General features: G+C 36.9%; 1 protein-coding gene across 2 annotated transcripts in view; it reads right to left on the bottom strand.

The window, feature by feature from the left end:
* The window catches only part of WDR64 (WD repeat domain 64), a 73,771-nt gene that overhangs the window by 30,826 nt on the left and 25,869 nt on the right, over positions 1-17,076 (bottom strand). For both annotated transcript variants that reach the window (XR_003530022.1, XM_027657398.1), the window contains exons 11-12: positions 14,940-15,019; positions 10,424-10,563 (exon numbers count right to left, since the gene is read on the bottom strand). Coding sequence is in view for 1 of the 2 variants with exons in the window: in XM_027657398.1 (XP_027513199.1) it covers positions 10,424-10,563; positions 14,940-15,019 (220 nt within the window). In the remaining variant the exon portion in view is untranslated. The remainder of the gene's footprint in view (positions 1-10,423; positions 10,564-14,939; positions 15,020-17,076) is intronic.

The raw sequence follows: 17,076 nt of genomic DNA, 5'->3' as shown, positions 1-17,076 counted from the left end.
GCCTCTGGTCCTGTTATTTGGAGCCTCTGAAAAGATCCTGGTACTATCTTCTTTACACCCTCCCTCCCGATATTTATATACATTAATGAGATATCCCTTGAGACTTCCATAGGCTAATTATGTAGGGTTTTTTTAAAGACTACCCAAGACACAAAGTAACTTGAATTAAGGGAAATGGGAGAGGAATTAACAGTTACATGTAAATAAGTTACATGAGTAAGTTACACATGAAAATTCTGAAGAATATTAAATTTTCTTGAAGGATTATGCAATATAAGAGGAGAATAAAATTCTTAGTATCTGGGAGAAACAAATAAACCAAAGAGAATAAAAGCACAGCAGCAAGGCAACTTTAACTTTCAAAGCAGTATACAAAAAATGTACCTTCTATAGACGTGGCCACATAATTTTTGTGATGAATGACTGGAACAGATTTCCCAAATACCTCTTTTTCAAATTATCTAAATTAAATTTAATATTGTTGATATACAGTACATTCCAGTAACAGCCATGATTAGCAATGGCTTCACATAAATTAAGCATTGTGCTTCCAGCTGAGCTGCTTTCATTTTTCAGGAAGACAAATGACTGTACTGTAAATATATCCTTAAAACAATGTCAGGTGCTTTCAAAACAAGTTAGACAAACGTCCACACTAACCGGCATTGATACAATCACCTACTCAGTTCCAGACAAACAAAACACACATATGACTTCCCACTGGGATATTGAACAGCCGGTTTGCCATTAAGCAGATCTGGGAGAGAGGACTGGAGATTGATGACATTAAGGTTTGAGTTAACTTGCGAAAGTCAGAAAACACAAAAATCAATAACATATCTTACTTCCCTTTATCTTCCCTGAAATGCTAAAAATCTGCCCTTAGGTTCTGTAAGAATAAAGCTAACATAGTTATAACAGAGTAATTTTGGACGGGCAAATTTTAGCAGGGAAGTGTTTATGTGGTTGCATCATGTTGGCTGCATCAAATTTTGAAAAAATTATGAATGGAATGATAACTTTACATGCCCCAGAATGGAGATGTGAGAAATCCCTGTTTACTGCACTGCTCTCCTGCCATATGTAAAGGTGTGCATTGCTCTTTCAGTTTAGCTCCCAGAAATGAAATTACTTCTAAAAAGAAAAAAACCAAAGAACATTCCCTTCACTGATTTAAAACAAAGGCTTTGTGCTGTTAACAAATGATACTGTACAGTGGTATAAAGGTTGGGAATATATTCCTTACATTAGCCCTACTGATCTTCAAACAAAACTGTTTGTTTTTATGAATTGACGACTTTAAGCTCAAATCTTGCTCACTTACGTAGCCTAATTCAACCAAACCCATCACTGGAGATGTTCTAGTAAAATCAATGAAAAAACTGGTGTAGCAAATTTTGGCTTTCTGACTTCCATTAACAACTCAAGTAGGCAAGACAGGAAGTTGTAGCCTCTACTGTTCTAGTTGTGGATTCTCAGCCTGCACTGAGAGAGAGTGGTTGCCACTGCTTCACAGCCCTTCAGCACAAGGGCTATACAGTCAGGTCTGGGCTCTGCCATTAGCCTTAACCTTGTTGTTTCCACAGATTGTAAGATTATCTTTCAGATAATGGCCTTCTTCCTGCCACATCTCCAGGTTTAATAGCCCCTGTCCCTACGAGTGTTTTTTTTCCCTCAGTGCTTCCTGAATGCACTCAGACAGTTCTGTTATATTAAAAAAATGGAGTAATTAATGCTTCATGATGCAGGACAAAAGTAAGAAGGAGAAAACTAATAATAGAGAATATAGAGGGCAACGAAGGGAAGAGTGACAGGAAGGAGATGAAAAAATAAATACAGCAGAGAGTTCCTATGCAGCATTCTTCTATCTGAGCTGGAGTATCAGGTCAGTTTTCTTTATGTCTCTAACCCACAGATTGTTCTCATATTAGCATACACTCCGTAAAAGTAATTCTTCAGTTGACTGTGCCCATAAAAAAAAGTATAGCCATTTCTATGAACATAGAGTATTGGCATTTGTAGAAAAATGCTGTAGTGCCAATGTAATAACCAGACAGATCAAGTACCTTTACACAGGTCTTGCCTTGTCTGGCTTGAAACATCCAACTCATGTCATAGTTCATTGTCTGTCTAGTGTATCCTGAAGCATCTGAGGATAATTCTTAGCTGTAATTTCAAGTCCAAAGGTGGCACTTCTTAAAGGACTTACATATTCTACTAGCATTTCTCATCAATAAAAAAATGTTGCTTTAGTGCTTGAATAAGCCATATTATTTTACTCTGTACTCCCCCAGACCTAAGCAAAAAGGTGTAAAATAGTGGGAGACACATTCCTCTTTTTATAACTCTCAAATGATACACATCAATGAAATTTCAATCATAAATCGAGAGAATAAGCTGTTGCAGCTATCTTGGAAAACATGTTTCCTGGAAATTGCTTTAGTGGCTTCTGCAGAATAATTCCAACCAAAGAGTTATATACATTTGTATTTACAATTATATACATACACTTCTACTTTTATGCCAATAACTCAATCTATGACTGCAATATGCTGGCACTTTAGTGAAGAGTCCATATGTTATGCGAAAACCTGACTCCGTATTTTGGTGCATTGACACAAATGATGAGTTAATAGGTTCAGACAAATTTAACAGTAATTACTTTTTGGAAATATTTTCAAGCAAAACATAAGACAAACACACTGTAAGCATAATTGTGATGAATGTGGTTCCTTTTGGTCTGTGGCATATAATTTAACAGATAATTGTGGTTATGGGAAATCTCAGCACAAGATTTTGAGCATGTTCCTATGATTAGGAACACATCAATATTTTGGATCTAGTAAATTCACTTAACTGAAGGGCTGAAGGAAAAGACATGGTAGTGGACTACAGTTGTAACTGCACCCACACACACTGTTATCTCTTAAGGTCTTCACAATCTGAAAGATAAAAACCCAATTTACTTCCAGGAACATTTTATTCTGAAGCAAGTTCAGCATCGCAGAATTTTGACAATCCCTGCCTTGGCCCTTGCCTCTGCCTCAGTGCTACTACTATGAAAATACTAATTCATATGACTAAAGGTCATAGCGAAATTATTTACAAACCTGTGGCTCTGGCTAATTTGTAGTTATTCAGATGTTATAAGAAAGTAAGTTTAATTTTTGTGATAGGAGAATTCAATATTTTTAATAGCCTCCTTTCTATCAAGAAATCCTTATAATATTGGAGCAAACAAAGTGCTTATGTGCTGAAATAGCTAAAGAAATCTTTTTTTTCTTAAATGGAACCATCATTTGAATTCAACTTCCAAAATAGTTTCTTAATTGTTGTCATAATAAGAAGTTTGTTTTGTTATTACTGGCTCGGGGCAACTTGTTTTCAGTTAAATTAAATATCACAGAGATTTCTTCAATATTTTCCAGAAACCTGTATTGCATACTGGCCAAAATGCCACAGTGTAAATAAAAAAGCCTGCTCAAAACAACTCATATGAATTCCAAGTTTCAGTGCAATTTGTCCTGGCCTTTACTGCTTTTGACAAGTGACGCAAGTGAGTGTGCTCTCTCTGCAGATCTATTGAGGTCTACCAAAGGAAAAAAAAAAGATGATGCAAGAAGACAGCACTGTTCAGACAGCAGATGTTTCTCCTCTGACAAGCACAACTCATCTAGGGAAGCGTGCTGGTTTTGGCTGGAGTAGAGTTAATTTTCTACTCAGTGGATAGCATGGGACTGTGTTTTGGATTTGTGCTGAACACAGTGATAATAATATAGAGATGTTTCTGTTATTGCTGAGCAATGCTTACACAAAGCCAAGGCCTGCTGAGTAATCTGCACTTCTAGAATCATCTGTCTACTTCACCAAGTTAAGTCGTACAAACAGACTAGAGCAGTGTCAGAACAGATTAACTGAAATCCAGTCAGACCATCCAGCAACAGATGAAAAGCAAGCAGAGCAGTCCTCTGAATATGCATCTTCAAAATAACTTGATCAAAACATTGTGTAGGTATTGATCTGTGTCATATTCAACAATCGGACCTCTAGATAATCAGACTGCCTTTTGTTTGTTTGTTTAAATATTGCAAGTCATTGCAGAACAAAAAGGTTAAGCTATTGTGTAGTCATATTTCTTAACAAAAAGACTAACACATAGAGTTGAAATTAAAACAGACTTCAAAATCAAAAATTGCAGCCACAGGAGACAACTGAAATACTTGCAGCTGTCAAACCAATTGCTTGCACAGTGCGAATAAAACATATGATAAAAAGCCTTACAAGAAATAGGCAACAATGTACTTCCTCATTTAAGTTATGTCACTGAGACAATCTCCCTCAGTGCTTAATACTGACCCTTGTGTTAAAAATATTTCACTTACTTCTATTTACAATTTTTGACATATGGCTGAAGAGATCTTAAAAATTAACATAATAAAAGTTTATTTATGTCTGCTTTCCTAAACTTCCTGGATAACTTAATTACCTTTAATCTAACATCCAGTTGAGAGTAACCTAATGTTTCTGAAGAACACCTGCACTTCAGAAAAAGAAGACAACTGTTTGCATTTACAAAGTTTTAGTTTTTGATTTCAGGTCTGCATGATCATACTGTTCTCTTCATGGAGACATTTGTTTTGTATTGACCATTGTGTGGCATGGGATGTTTCTTTTGATACTTAACACACTGATGCCTCCCTCCCCTTCTCCTAGTTTCCACTCTGTTTTCCATGCTCTGGGATGCTAAGACTGTTAATCTTCTAAACTAGCTCTTCCACTCTAATACAAATCCCCAGTGACCTCTAATTTTTTTCTCTAGCGCTGTGAGACCACGGTGTAGGATTTGTTAATTTTTACATTTTTGTATAAAGAACAACATACATTAACCTTCTACAGTATGGAGCTGAGGCTCATTCCATTAAATGAATCCCTTAATACTCTTTTAATAGATCTACAACATTTGTGGTATTTTTAAAAACTATTCACTGCAGGTTTTGAACACAATTCAACCATTACTTCTTCAGACTGCACAAGTGCTGCAGTACAAGTCTGAAACCAAAAGCCAATGTGATCCCTTACTTTTGAACTCTGCAATATAAATCAGATTACATATGGGCTGCAGAGTTATTCTTGCGAGTACATTTGTGTATGGCTTTTCAGTCTTTCAGTTTCAGTTCTCCTTTGAGGCCAAAGGAGGCCAAAGCAGGAAGTAAAATTTTTGTTTGACTCTTTGTTTTAAAACCTTTTTACACTTTTTAATATAGACAGTTAACACTATGTTCCAAATATACCAAAGAAAACTGACTACTGAAAGACTATTAGATTTTTTAAAATACAGTCAGGAAGACTATGTTTTGTAGCTTTCCACCTCCTTGGATTTAGACTCCAGAAATGTAGCTCATATAGTATCTATTCAATACTAACTTTTGTTCTTCATAAAATTATATGGAACAGACCATAGGAAATTATGTGTTACAATTCTAGGGAACGAAAACCAGAAGTTAAGTGCAATATATGCAATCTAACTTAAACATGAAAATGGCTTGAGAAAATGTTTCTCTAAAAATATTCTCTAAATATATTTCTCATGAATATCCCGTATTCCCACCATCCAGCCCTTCCCATTGTCTGACTCATGAGTCAGTAACGAAGGCAAGGACGTTTAACATATTACCTAATCTCCAACCATTTGAAATTTTTTTTAACAGATATAATCTATTTCTTTAGCAATTAAGGTTTCTACTTTCAGCAGAAAAGGTGTGAGATGCCAATTGTACCCAGAAACCCACAGTACTGAATATCAGCAGCATGTGTCTGCTTACAAGAGAAGTGATGAAAGTAGAGGACAGATAAAAATAGTTTCTTGATTCTGACATGCATGTTATTTCACAAAATACAGCAGCAGCTTAAGCCAAGGCCATGTCTTGTCATTACAAGGTGCAAATTTAATGAAAGTTCAATAAATGATTTGCATATTATCTATTTCTTAAGGTCTTTTTAGAACAGCTAAAAATAGAGAGGAGTTTATCTACTCTAAAATGTAAGGGGTTTTGTATTCTTCTTGTATGATGTTTACAAATTTCCCTTTCTTTTCTAACTCCTCCTGGCTCTCTGATAGAAGCCCTGGTTGTCTACTTGTGAAACTGTAACTTTCTCACTAAAGTCACTTGTGTAAGAAATGATGCCTATTTATGCCAGTGAGAATTAAAAAACTAAACTTGACTGGGAAGATGATGCTTTTGTCATTCATGTATCACTTCCTGAAGGAAACAGAACCAAACAATACACAAAATATACAAAAATTTACTTCATTTCTGACAGAGGCCTTGACAGTATAAAGAGTACCCGAGTCTGGGAAATACACATCTACCTAAAGAACACAGTGTTTAACCTGAAAGTGGCAGAAGAAATAATACAACATTCCTTCAGGTTCTGCTATCATGGGAATACATTTCCCTAGTGCATTAGTCTTACGTTTACCTTTCTGGTGCTGTTTTAAAGCTTTGTAATTTATATAGTATAAAAATATATTTCTATAATAAGTCAAGAAACTTCTCAATCATTCAAAAAATAGCCATAATAAGTCTGAGCCTTCAAATGTAACAATTATGTAACAAAGATAACAATTACAAATCTTAATTTAAAAAAGCACTCCCTACTCTTCAGCTTGTTCTGTAATTTTAGCAGAAAATGGCACATTAAAAAAGCTTTTATTTTAATATGGGTATCTGATACATTATAGATTAAACTTAACTTTGGGAATGTTCAGAAAAAAGTATTAATTAATAAATGTGTTTCCCTAGTTCTGCTATTCTGTCAAACACTTAATGTCAAATCTACATATAAAGAGATTTTTTTCCCTTAGATACAATTCTTCCATGAGGCCATTGATATATCTCTAACCTATTTTCAGTGAAAATATATAGGCTGTCCTTGTTTTGCTTCAGTGGCCTGCTATATCACAGTCACTGAAAGATGAAAACAAAATAGAGAAAACTATTTTGATTTTTCTTATGTTAGACAGATTGAAAAGCAAATTGGTCTTTGTTTTTTAGGTGGAAACAACTTATGTTGTTTAAAGTAATGTTAAAAGTTCCCTAGGAAGTTGCATACTTTTGTGTAATACCTGGTTCTTGTCTATCCAAACACAAATGTGCTTTTAGGTTGGAAGCAATCCTGTTAAAGCTGAGCTCCCTCTGCTATTGGGTATACCATATGTCGTCTATAGAGATTGTAAATTCTTTGAGGCACAGAATGATTGTCACTTTATTTGAAAAGTCTATATTTAAATTTCTTTGAGAGGGATTCTTTCTTTTTGATATAGTTTTCACTATAGCCACAAGATTTATCTGACATTTGAAAGTCTAGAAATTTATTTATATTTTTTTTATTTTTTGAGAAGTGTAATTTCTGCCTTATAACTCACTGCACAACTTAAAGACACATAGCTTTTAATTAATATATTCATTTGCACGTATTAGTGATCTTACTGATGTCATTGGCACAACTCAGCTACATTTAATTAAGATCAGGTGTCCATGTACTTAGAGACTTTTAAAATAGATTTTGCTTTACTCTGAATCATCATACTGAATCACAGAAAGGCCAGGAAGGGACCTCAACAGATCTACATTTACTGCCCCAGGGGCTTCATTCTTAGTTGCTTTTCTATAAATGTACTAATGTTCATTCATTCATTCCCCTTCAGCCATGTCTTATGTCTTACTCCATTTTTCCTACATGTGTAGCTTGCAGGCTATCTGTCCAAACCCTCCTTAATTCCGCAGTAACGAACGTCTGTAGCAAAGGTGCAGAGTTACCTACAGAATAGACAGGTATAGATTTACAGGAGTGAGGAAGAGGGAAAGATCATGGCTCCAGGATTACATGAAGGTTCGGAAATTATGATGACTTATTTTCAGCTAGTAGTACTTCTAGAAAGGTGTGGGATATTTTAAGAATAGAATTAAAGACATGAAAATGTGGTATTTACTGCCACCACAATGAGCAATAATAAGCAATTATAGCAGAGGAGCAGAATGAGCAGGATAAATAGCTCACTAATATTTTCTACATGACCCAACAAAATGCTAGAAACCTTTGAGATAGACGGATATCTCAGTATTCTAATTATATTAGCTCCTTATTGATTTATAGGAGGTATTTTTCATTGATCATACCTTCAATTTTAATGACCACTCTGAACTCTAATTCTTCTGCTCAAGGCCTGCAGCTTTAATCAGCTTGGGGCAACTGGTTAATTTAGTATGTATGCTCTCTATCATTGTAGATGCTAATGAAAATACAGAGTAATGCTACATATTGAAAATATTGCATTGGACCACTCTTGAAAGAGCTCCATAGACATTCACAACTCCTCCTTCACAGGCTTCTCTTTTATTTTTGCACATATTTTTAGAAGTTTTTATTCTCTCCTGAACAGTCTTATTTTGACAAACGAGATAAATCACCAATGCCATGATTCCACCAGTAACTTAAAAGAAATCCATCAATTTCCAGCAGAATCTTGCAATATTTTGTTGAAGAAGTGGTATTACTGATTTTATTAGTATTTGTCTTCATGGACAATTCTTTGGATCAGTAAGCCTTGCGAAAAACAGTTTAGAAAGAGATCAATAGCTAAACATGGTGTATAGAGACATCAGTGTCAGAAAAACACCTATGGATTTTTAGTAGGCTGGGAGGCAAAGAGAAGGGTAAAAGAAACTGTAGGCAGTTTTTGCAGGTGATCACTACTGAATGAAGCATTTTGGTACAGGTTATGTTTGAATTCTGGCAGTTACCAAAGTAATATGTAAATTACCAGAATGGTAACATCTACTGCTCTAAGTATTCTTTTGTCATGTTCAGAAAGAAAATACGTCAAATAGGTCCCTTCTAGTCTTGCTTCTAAATATAAAATAATTCGGAAATTTTAAGATAAACTCTGCCTTTTTATTAAACTAAACCAACTGATAAGCAATTACTATCAGAAGTACTTATTCAAAATTAGATTCCTACTTACATTTATAACATTGTTTTCACAGAATGACAGAATCATTTAGGTTGGAAAAGATCTCCAAGGATATTAAGCCCAACCTTTGACTGACCACTACCATGTCAACAAGAGCATGGCACTAAGTGCCACATCCAGTTGTTTCTTGAACACCTCCAGGGATGGTGACTGCATCACCTCCTTGGGCAGCATATTCCAATGTTTAACAACCCTTTCCATGAAGAAATTCTTCTGATATCCAACCTGAACCTCCCCTGGCACAACTTGAGGCCATTTCCTCTTGTCCTGTCGCTGCTTGCATGGGAGAAGAGCCCAACCCCCACCTCACTACAACCTCCTTTCAGGTAGTTGTAGATAACGATAAGGTCTCTCCTGAGCCTCCTCTTCTCCAGGCTCCCTCAGCCACCTCTCATAGGACTTACCCTCTAGACCCCTCACCAGCTCCATTGCTCTTCTCTGGACAAACTCCAGCACCTCAATGTCCTTCCTGAATTGAGAGACTCAAAACTGAACACAGGACTCGAAGTTTGGCCTCACCTGACTACAGGGCAACAATCACTGCTGTGGTCCCTCTGGCCACACTGTTCCTGATACAAGCCAGGATGCCCTTGGCCTTCTTGGCCACCTGGGCACTGATGACTCATGTTCAGCTTCCTGTTGACCAGTACCCCCAGGTCCTTTTCCACTGGGCCACTTTCCAGCCACTCTGCCTCCCTCCTGCAGCACTGCACAGGATTGTGGCCAAAGTGTAGGACCTGGTACTTGGTCTTGTTGAACCTCATAGTGTTGGCCTTGGCCCTTCAGTCCAGCCTGTCTGGATCTTCTGCAGAGCCCTCCTACTCTCCAACAGATCAACGCTCCCGCCCAACTCTGTGTTGTCTTCAAATTTACTGAGGGTGCACTTGATCCCTTCATCCAGATCATCAGTAAAGATATTAAACAGGACTGGGCCCAACACTGATCCCTGGGGAACACCACTAGTGACCGGCTGCCAACTGGATGCAGCCCCGTTCACCACCACTCTCTGGGCCCGGCCCTCCAGCCAGTTCCTAACCCAGCAGAGAGTGCCCCTGTCCAAGCCGTGAGCTGCCAGCTTTTCCAGGAGAATGCCATGGGAGGCAGTATCAAAAGCTTTGCTGAAGTCCAGGTAGACTACATCCACTGCCTCATCCACTGGGTGAGTCACCTGGTCATAAAGGGACATCAGGCAGGTCAAACAGCACCTGCCTTTCCTAAACCCATGCTGGCTGGGCCTGATCCATTGGTTGTCCTGTATGTGCTGTGTGATCGCCCTCAAGATGATCTGTTCCGTAACTTTGCTGGGCACTGAGGTAAGGCTGACAGGCCTGTGATTCCCTGCATTCTTCTTCCAGCCCTACTTCCATGAGGTTCAGAAAAGTGTTTTACCTTTGCACTGGAAAGGCTGATGACATGTTGATCTTTTTCATTGGTCACAATTTCCACAACACTATATTTGTGTCCAAATAGCTTCCCTGTAGGCCTAATATTAATAGCAGGATTCCACAAACGAAGGACTCTGTCATTGCCTGAAGGAAAAAAAAATAAAATACATATAGTCAGAAAGACAGAATAGTCACTGGTATTACAAATAAGCTTTGTAATGGAGAGGTTGTTGTCGATTAGTCTTTGCTTTCATTCACGTAGACTACTCCCACATAAAGACGTGAATTTTTCATTCTAGGGGCTGGATTCCAGCTTATGTTTCATTGCTTATCCCCAAACGTAATAAAAACACAAAATTGATCAGCCATTCAAAGCCTTTTTATTTTGATAGAGGCATAGCAGGGACACTAAATGGGACTACATGGACTAGTCTCATAGGAGCAGAATACTTTAATAGAAATAGAACTGGGGCTCAATTTTTTTTTCCTTTAAAAATGTAATTTAGAAAAATGTCAAAATAATTTTTGTGTCCACTTAGCCAGAACAAGAAGGGATAACCACCTCTATGGAAGAAGATGAGCATGCAGAAAGGAAGGCAAACGGGCATGGAAGTTGAGGGCAGACAGGAAACAGTAATCAGTGATGATTGAGTCTGTCTTGAACAGAAAGATGTTAAAAATGTATTAGTATACTCCTGGGTTTACATATACAACTGTAAACACAGTTGTACCTAGTGCGCTGAAGTATTTAATATTTTTTGCAGGAGTTTTAAGAGAACATGAGCCCAGTTTAAATTTCAGATTAATTAATTTATATTTTTACTTTCAATTCCTGGTAAATATTGCAATTGTACAAATTGCACGTAGTTAGCTGAACACTCTATTTTGACACATAGTAAAAGAAACAGCCACATTTTATCTAGACTTCAGTTTAAGTTTCAGTTTTCTCTTGGCTTAAATAGAAGAGCAAAAAGCGAAAAAATCATAGACTAGAAAGTACATGCCCCAAGAGAATATTCATCCCACTTCAAGACTAAAATGCTCAGTTCAGTTTTGTTAATAAACATCCTTAAGCTTGCTCAACCTACTGTCATTAGTCAGCCCCTCCATCTCTCTCCAGAAATCTATTCCTTTTCTTCTTGATACAGCAAGATGGGACTCATTTAGGAGCACCCTATCTTCCTTTTTCTCCATTAAACAATATTGTTCTCTCAGTTAAATTGATTCCCCTGTTTATGTGGCTTCTCTCTAAATGAGAGAGGGTCACTGGAGGAATGATCTACTCAAAAAATAGCTGCAACAGAAATTTATTTTGGTTTTTGCCAGCTCATTTCACAAGTGTGACTGAGAATTCAAACATGCAAACAGCTGTACCAGCAAGATGGAGGGAGAACTGCAGAGGAAAGGAGAGCCATGGCTAAGTAGCTGACTGGCTGTAACTTCAGGAGGAACCAGTTTCTTTTTTGGGGTAATCTTCAGGCAAAAATACCCTAGATAATCTGTATATGCTGCAAGCATGGCAGGAAGTAGCTTAAATGGGTTATAACTGCACAAATGGTTTATAAAGCTCTTTTTGATAGGGAAATTGCAGAACACAGTAGGTCCCTGCTCACCTCCTCAGATGTTGCCTTGGGCCATCCTAGACATATTCTGCAAGTTAGCAGAACCCTCATGACCAGGTCAGTATACACGAGTGAGAAAGAAGTCCATGGGAGTAAAACTCAGCTTGCAAACCTTCCATGAAGCCAACAGGAGGACACAAAATACAGTAGACAGAAGCTTTCAGTGAGACTGATAAGATCAATTATAACATCAGAACAAACAGACATTGCTTCAACAACATCCCTGCTAGCAACTCCAGATGCAAACTGTCATGTAATAGGATGATGGTGAACGAGGAGCTGTTGACAATATCTGATCAACTTGACTACCTGCTTTCTGTGCTTTTGAGGAATGGAATCTTTCTTAGTCTTCCTAATTGCTCTGTTCTTTATATTCCTGAAGTGATGGGCAGATGACTACAGAGGCAAACATAGTGTGCTCTAGCCTGACAGTTGCTGTGCCATTGTGAGCAGCGTATTCTATTAACAGAGCACAGAATTCTCAAGCTCAGCTTTTAAAGGCTTTATTAGATGCATCTCTCAAGACCTGTAGCATTATTCTAAATTCTAGGTGCAGCTTCATAGCAGTCCCTGGCTGACCTAACTTCACAGTGAAATTGAAAGAGATGATCCCACCCAGTCTTTGCCTTTGGCCATGCATTTCCATTGTCTCCTGTGGCTCTTAGTAATCCAGCTCAGGAATAATTTTCTTTTGTATTCAAGGGAAGCAGCAGAGCTAAGCTCTGGGAATGAGGCTGAGAGGCAGGAGGATGCCCTTTAATAGGAAGACAATGGCCGGTTGATGAACAAGCAAGACAGGATTCAAACTCAAAGGTATGTAGATATTACTAATAGATGTGAAGATTGTTCAAAGTACGAATTCTTATACTTTTTCAAAATCATCACAATCATCCTTGAACACAGTATTATTAATTTTTTTTCATGTTGTCCATGCTTTCTCTACTTTTGTGCAGTGAAAGTAAAGACAAATTAAAATTCAGTGTTGAGAAGATTCACCTGCTCCTAAAATATACTGGTTAGGTAGCTGTTTGAATGGAATACGACATTCTGTATTCCAAGTCTATCCTCCAAACATCACAGACAAATACATTTCAAAAATTTCAAGCTCTATTTTAAACTGATGAGAATATTTCCTTCTGCAACTGTCACTACTCCAAGGACTCTTCCAGAAGATCACTGCTCTGATTTTTGCTCTAATAGACATCAATGTTAATTAATGATAAAATGTCATCCTTGTTAATTTTCACTTTGCTAGGTTACAGAAAATATACTTCTTTAATCTCTGCACAATGGTTTTAGTATCTAAGTGATATGTTTTTCCTGCACTTTTTCCATATTCAACTAATCTTCCTCAAAAGTGGTTCATATCAACCATACAGTGCCTTCCAATACAACACGAGGTTTCACTAGTGCCACATTCAGAGAAGTTAATTCTTTGTTACCTGCAGAACAGATATTTCAACTAACACATGTACCTAGGGCAAGTATTGCTGCATGATTGTCCTATTCCTATGCTCTGCCACAAGTGTTTACTACTGGTCATTGACAAAGAGGGGAGAGTGGGTTAGGCAGACCTTTGGCCTGGCCTACCTCTGCTGTTCTTATTTTCTTAGGAAGTTTATCCAGATTTTTCTCTTCTGCCTATTTCTGTAAGAAGAATTTTCAGTGTGTAAAAGAAACTTTTACTACTTCCTGTGTAATTGAACTTCTGTCCCGTTCAGACACTTCACCCTGGTTTTATTACTACAGTAAAATCCTCCAGTTCTACCTGTGGGAAATACTAATCACATTTTGTTTCATAGGACTTCCTTACTTTATGTCATCAGTAAATTTCTCCAGATTACGTTCTGTGACAAGGTGATCAATGTAAACAGTATCTCCTCCAAGGCTGAACTTCAGAATTTTCACTAATAACTTTCCTATAGCCATATTGCTTTTCCTTTAAATCTTGCATATAGAAAATCAATAGAACTGTCTGATATTTATTCTGATATCTGTCACAGTTTTCCCCTTGGTAAACTGTTAAAACTCAACATGAATTGCATTTTTTCCCATGTCCAGGTCTTTTTCTATTATTTTTTTTTTCAAGTTTATTTTACTGTTGTGTATATTATCAACGCTGCACAGCAGAGCCTTAGCTATTTTTTTCTTCTTGTTAAATATAGATGTAAGAATTGCTATGTGTATTATTGCTATTTTTAACAGACTTTTAAGCAAAACCCTCATACTGAAGACTTGTAGAAAGGGAGCATCAATGTTACTCCAGGGCACCACCCTGTCAAACAGAATATAAAAACAAGACTGCCGCCATCCTTCAGCCATATTTCTGAAGCATCAAATATAACTACTGCAGTAAAAGGCTCATAAAATTATTGGATAAAAGGAGGAAATGGATGTAAGAATGCTATTTCTGCAGTCTGCTTTAGGGGAAAGAAAAAACAGTAACACTTGGGGAAAACATGATCAGAGAGAAGACCAATGGAAAGTATTAAGATGGGCCAATGTGATTCCTTAAGACAGGACAGGATGGCCAAAAGTGACAGGATGGAAGCCCTGCTGATACTGTAAGAAATAATGTGTAAAACCTGGCTAAGACAGTCACCATTGTGACTTTGAAAGGTACCTTAGAGTAGTTCAACATACTGTTTCACCCGTTTTATTACATATAGGATACTTAAATCAACCCCAGGCAGAGCCTTTGAGAGATTCCTGTCAGGAAATATATCTTTTCAGAGTAAGCCTCCCAGCAATTAAAAGCAAGATATCTGTTTCCTATAATTTAAGACAGAAGCCATTATTTAAATTCTTAAGACACTATATCAGCTGTATTTGATCTTATCTAACTGGGGAAAAAAATTCACAACAGCACAATCTCTTGGAAAAAATCCCAATACTTACCTCCAGTGACAACGACTTTTGCCTTTCCACAGTATGTGAAGGCATTGACTCCTCTAGGGACAGAAAATTCCCTTACAGGTCTGCAATCATTAATAAAACAATTAATCATGTAAGAAACGTTAGGAAAATACAGTCTACAATTATCCCACCTTACTTTTCTAGTTTAGAATATCTGTGTGTATAATGTATACAATCTCCTGTTAAAAGAAAATTGATTTATAACAGAGACTTAGAGTGATTGATGAAAGAGGAACACAGTGCACTTTCCATTAAGGAAGTAAATATCCAATTTGTACACCTGAATTCTTCGAGGAAAACTCGAAGCAGACTCCTGAAATGGCAGCTGTTGCCAAAGTAAGCCTGCGCACATGTCTGAGTGCCTAAAGCATTTCATCACTGAGGAAAAGTACCAAAGCAATTGCATTTGCCTCTTTCAGATGTGGAGGTGTATTGCAGTCTTGATGTTACATTAAGTGTGTGCAGTTACTTTTCTGTTGCTTCTGCACAATGCACAGTCTTTATATTATCTATTTTGTGTTGTGTAACAGGATGAAGAGACCACAAGTGTCTGAAACCCCACTGAATTATTCTGTTACATTCACTGATAAAGCGCAAGAATGCAAACAGCCAACACAGACTGAGATTGACTCAGTGTCCCTTCTAAATCCATCCTTTGAAAAACTTCTGTTTGTCTCTTCAGGTTTCATATGTTGCTAATAATGAGTGAATATTTTATTGATTTTTAGAATCAGTAATAGCATAGTTAACACCTGTCACTCCCAGGAAACAGTGACTGACTGTGTAAATAAGTTACACAGAACTAAATGAGTAGACACTCAAATTTTTTCTTTGAAATTCAGACAAGTATTAGTTCCTTTATTCTGGGCTAAACAGTAACAATTAATATTGAAAACCATAAATTGGGGTGACAGTAAATTTGAAGAAAGACTCTGGAAACCTTGAGGATTAATGAAAGAGCTTGTTCTTTCTAGGCAGCTGTAAATAAAAGGCTGTCTGCTCCCTATTACTTAGAGGGAGCAAAGTTTTTTTACCAGAGCTCTAACAGAAGAGTCTCAAGACTATTCATTAAAGAACTAATAAACAACTATATAGAAAAAGAAAAGGTGACAAAACCTCAGAAGAACTGCTAATCATACATTTAAATCAATGAATTCCTATTTTATACCAGAATCCCTTATTCCCACTGATCTGGCACTGTGAAGTTCCGCCCAAGCCATGGCCTTGCAGCAGAAGCACTCTGTGATCATATCCATGCCTCCCTTTTTAGATACTTAACAAGAAAAGATTATAACTGTTCATCAGCCATTATTGACAAAGAAACTTAAGTCACATAAGTCACGTAGGAGACAAGATATACTACTTCCCTCTTCAAGCACAACAACAATTCCTTGATGCAAAGTTAGTTGGGGAAATTTCTTTTGTTACAATCAGTAAATCATGTTTCAACTATCATTTCTTATGGAATGGACATTTCAAAGTGATTTGATCCATAGCTATTTTTAGGGCTATTAATTTCACTTTCGCAGTTGTGTAATTTTTCAGTTGTCTCAATATAATTTCATTTAGCTGCTGCGTGAAACTGCTTACAGATATATATTTATTGCAATAGCAGACACAATTATAGCCAGTGTGAAATAAAAAAGACTTGCCAAGATATTTGTAGTTTAAAGTTCTGTATTACAAACAGTGTATGGTGGTGTATATACTCTTTTGACCACAGTTTTGGCTCTGCAGACTTAGTTTTCTTTCTCCTCTAATCAATTCTATTTTTCCAAAGCTCCCAATAAAATCAAAGGGGATTTCTTAGCTTTTCGGCTAACATAGTATGTGACCTTGGACAAGTTATAAGTGTTTCATATTTCACTTTCCTCATTCCTCAACAGACATGCAATACTCATAAAACCTAAAGTTATTGGATTGATTCAAGAATTTCTACATGAATATTTATGGCCTGTGTTATACAAGAGATAAAATAGATTATCTTAGTTGTTACTACTAGCCTTAAAAATCTTTTAATCTCTGGATATACCTCACAGAGGAATTTTGAACCTGATCTAATATTTACAATGCTTTTAGATATTTGAATGAAAAGTTCTATATGTATGTTATTTCTAGG

The sequence above is a fragment of the Corapipo altera genome, unplaced genomic scaffold (genome assembly GCF_003945725.1).
Source record: "Corapipo altera isolate COAL_440 unplaced genomic scaffold, ASM394572v1 2c, whole genome shotgun sequence".
NCBI classification, from domain to species: domain Eukaryota; kingdom Metazoa; phylum Chordata; class Aves; order Passeriformes; family Pipridae; genus Corapipo; species Corapipo altera.
The sequence above is the reverse complement of the archived record's forward strand: the minus strand, read 5'-3'. Positions and strand labels throughout refer to the sequence as shown.